This window comes from Phytophthora parasitica (assembly GCF_000247585.1).
Source record: "Phytophthora parasitica INRA-310 unplaced genomic scaffold supercont2.25, whole genome shotgun sequence".
Classification (NCBI taxonomy): domain Eukaryota; phylum Oomycota; class Peronosporomycetes; order Peronosporales; family Peronosporaceae; genus Phytophthora; species Phytophthora nicotianae.
Window position 1 is genome coordinate 353311 of NW_008649011.1, and position 1772 is coordinate 355082.

Genomic DNA, 1772 nt, shown 5'->3' on the forward strand with positions numbered 1-1772 from the left:
TACTAACACTGTCAATCACTGTCAATTTGACAAATATTGACGTCAATAAAGTTCGCTGAACACGCGTTTCTTCGAGAGATCCGCGCCAGTACATGACCGTTCCCGATACGGTACATTAGAACGGGCACCTTGCTTTGACTATTCTTGTTAATATTGGGGATTGATCTAAATTGACGTCACCGGACGCGACATCGAAAGCGATGCACTAAAGCCACACTTTCCCGTTTTCATTTCCCGTTTTTCCTTACATCGACATGCCACCAAAGCGTCGCGCAACGAACAAACCTGAACCATCTCCGCCGGATTCCAAGAAGGCACGCGGTAGAGCTACGAACACCAACACTTCCTCTCGTAACGCTGATGTTCGCCCTGTCCCCCCGATGGAACATCAACAAGGCACGACTGGTGATAATACCGAGGATCAAGGTAGTGAAGACGTCGCTAGTATCACTCCTGACGCTGGAGCCGCAGAAGACGCTGAAGCCAACAGCTCTGATGTCCCATCTTTGATCGGGCAAGATACCCGGACTCGCAATATCCTAACCCTTAACTCTCAAACCGAGGATGTTGGTCCAATCCTGGTAACGAACCGCAGTGCTGAAACCGCGGGGATTGGTCCCCAAACCGCTCCGTACGTATCACCACTGGAGCGTTACCGGCAGATCCGGGCAGGAGAGGCGGCGCAATCTGCTAATGTTTCGACAGTCGAAGGATTACTGAGATTCATCCAGGCTAACGACGTAAACTTAGCCTCTGTGCGAGCGAGGCTCCGTATCACGGCAAAAGTTGTGTGGACTTCGACGCATATTGTCAAGACTGGTGAGCTCGCACGAATCCACCTGGTTGACGAGCACGCGCCGGAGCCATTGGCAGAAATGAAAAAAAAACTTTTCAAGATGACTATGAACACGATTACCTGACAGTGGACCAACTGTTGATCACTGCAACCATCTTTGGATGCACTGCGGACTCGCCTGGAATCCCACCGGATGGTGCTATAGTAACTATTACCAACCCGTCCAAGATCGGCTTGTTCATGGACAAGGCTTGCCAGCTGACTACCAGACTTGCTAACTTCCACTTCAGCTAAACTTGCTAGTAGTTCAAAGGAGGTGTTAACCACGTTTCTTATGTCTGCACAAGCGGTAGCTTTACGTGTGGACCCCCTCATAACTAATGGCTAAAACGGGATAATTAGCCTCGGTTGAATCTTTTGTTTTGTCGTTCAATCATGCTCATTATCTATACAACAATGCGTATTTAGTATCACGATTCAACACATCCTCAACTCTATTCTTTGCTAGTAGTTCAAAGGAGGCGTTAACCACGAATCCACACAAGCGGTAGCTTTACATGTGGACCCCTCATAACTAATGGCTAAAACGGGATAATTAGGCTAGGTTGAATCTTTTGTTTTGTCGCTCATTATCTATACAACAATGCGTATCTAGTTCACCAATCCACATTTAACTCTATTTTGTTCTTACTCTTTTAAACTATACGTGCATTGCTACAGTGCTTGTGCAGTGGCCATGCACGTATAATGTACGCGTCAGCTAAAACATAGAAGGAGGTCGCCGATCCGTGTCAGAATGAAATTACGTTATATCTTTCTCTAACCTTACTGACGACTTCTTGTCAGGAGGCGACGTCAGATAGCATCAAAACCATGCTGTGGAAGTTAACATCCGAAATCTTCTGCGGCTACTTGTTGTGTCATTCATTATGCTCATTATCTATACAACAATGTGTATCTAGTGTCTCGATTCAAC

At 46.6% G+C, this 1772-nt stretch overlaps 1 protein-coding gene across 1 annotated transcript; it reads left to right on the forward strand.

Moving 5' to 3' along the window:
- Window positions 1-254: 254 nt before the first annotated feature.
- On the forward strand, window positions 255-1090 carry PPTG_11798 (hypothetical protein; the record flags this gene model as incomplete). Its single annotated transcript, XM_008906972.1, has 2 exons — window positions 255-819; window positions 924-1090. The coding sequence occupies 2 exons, from the start codon at window positions 255-257 to the stop codon at window positions 1088-1090; spliced, it is 732 nt and encodes a 243-aa protein (XP_008905220.1).
- Between the last annotated feature and the right edge of the window lie 682 nt (window positions 1091-1772).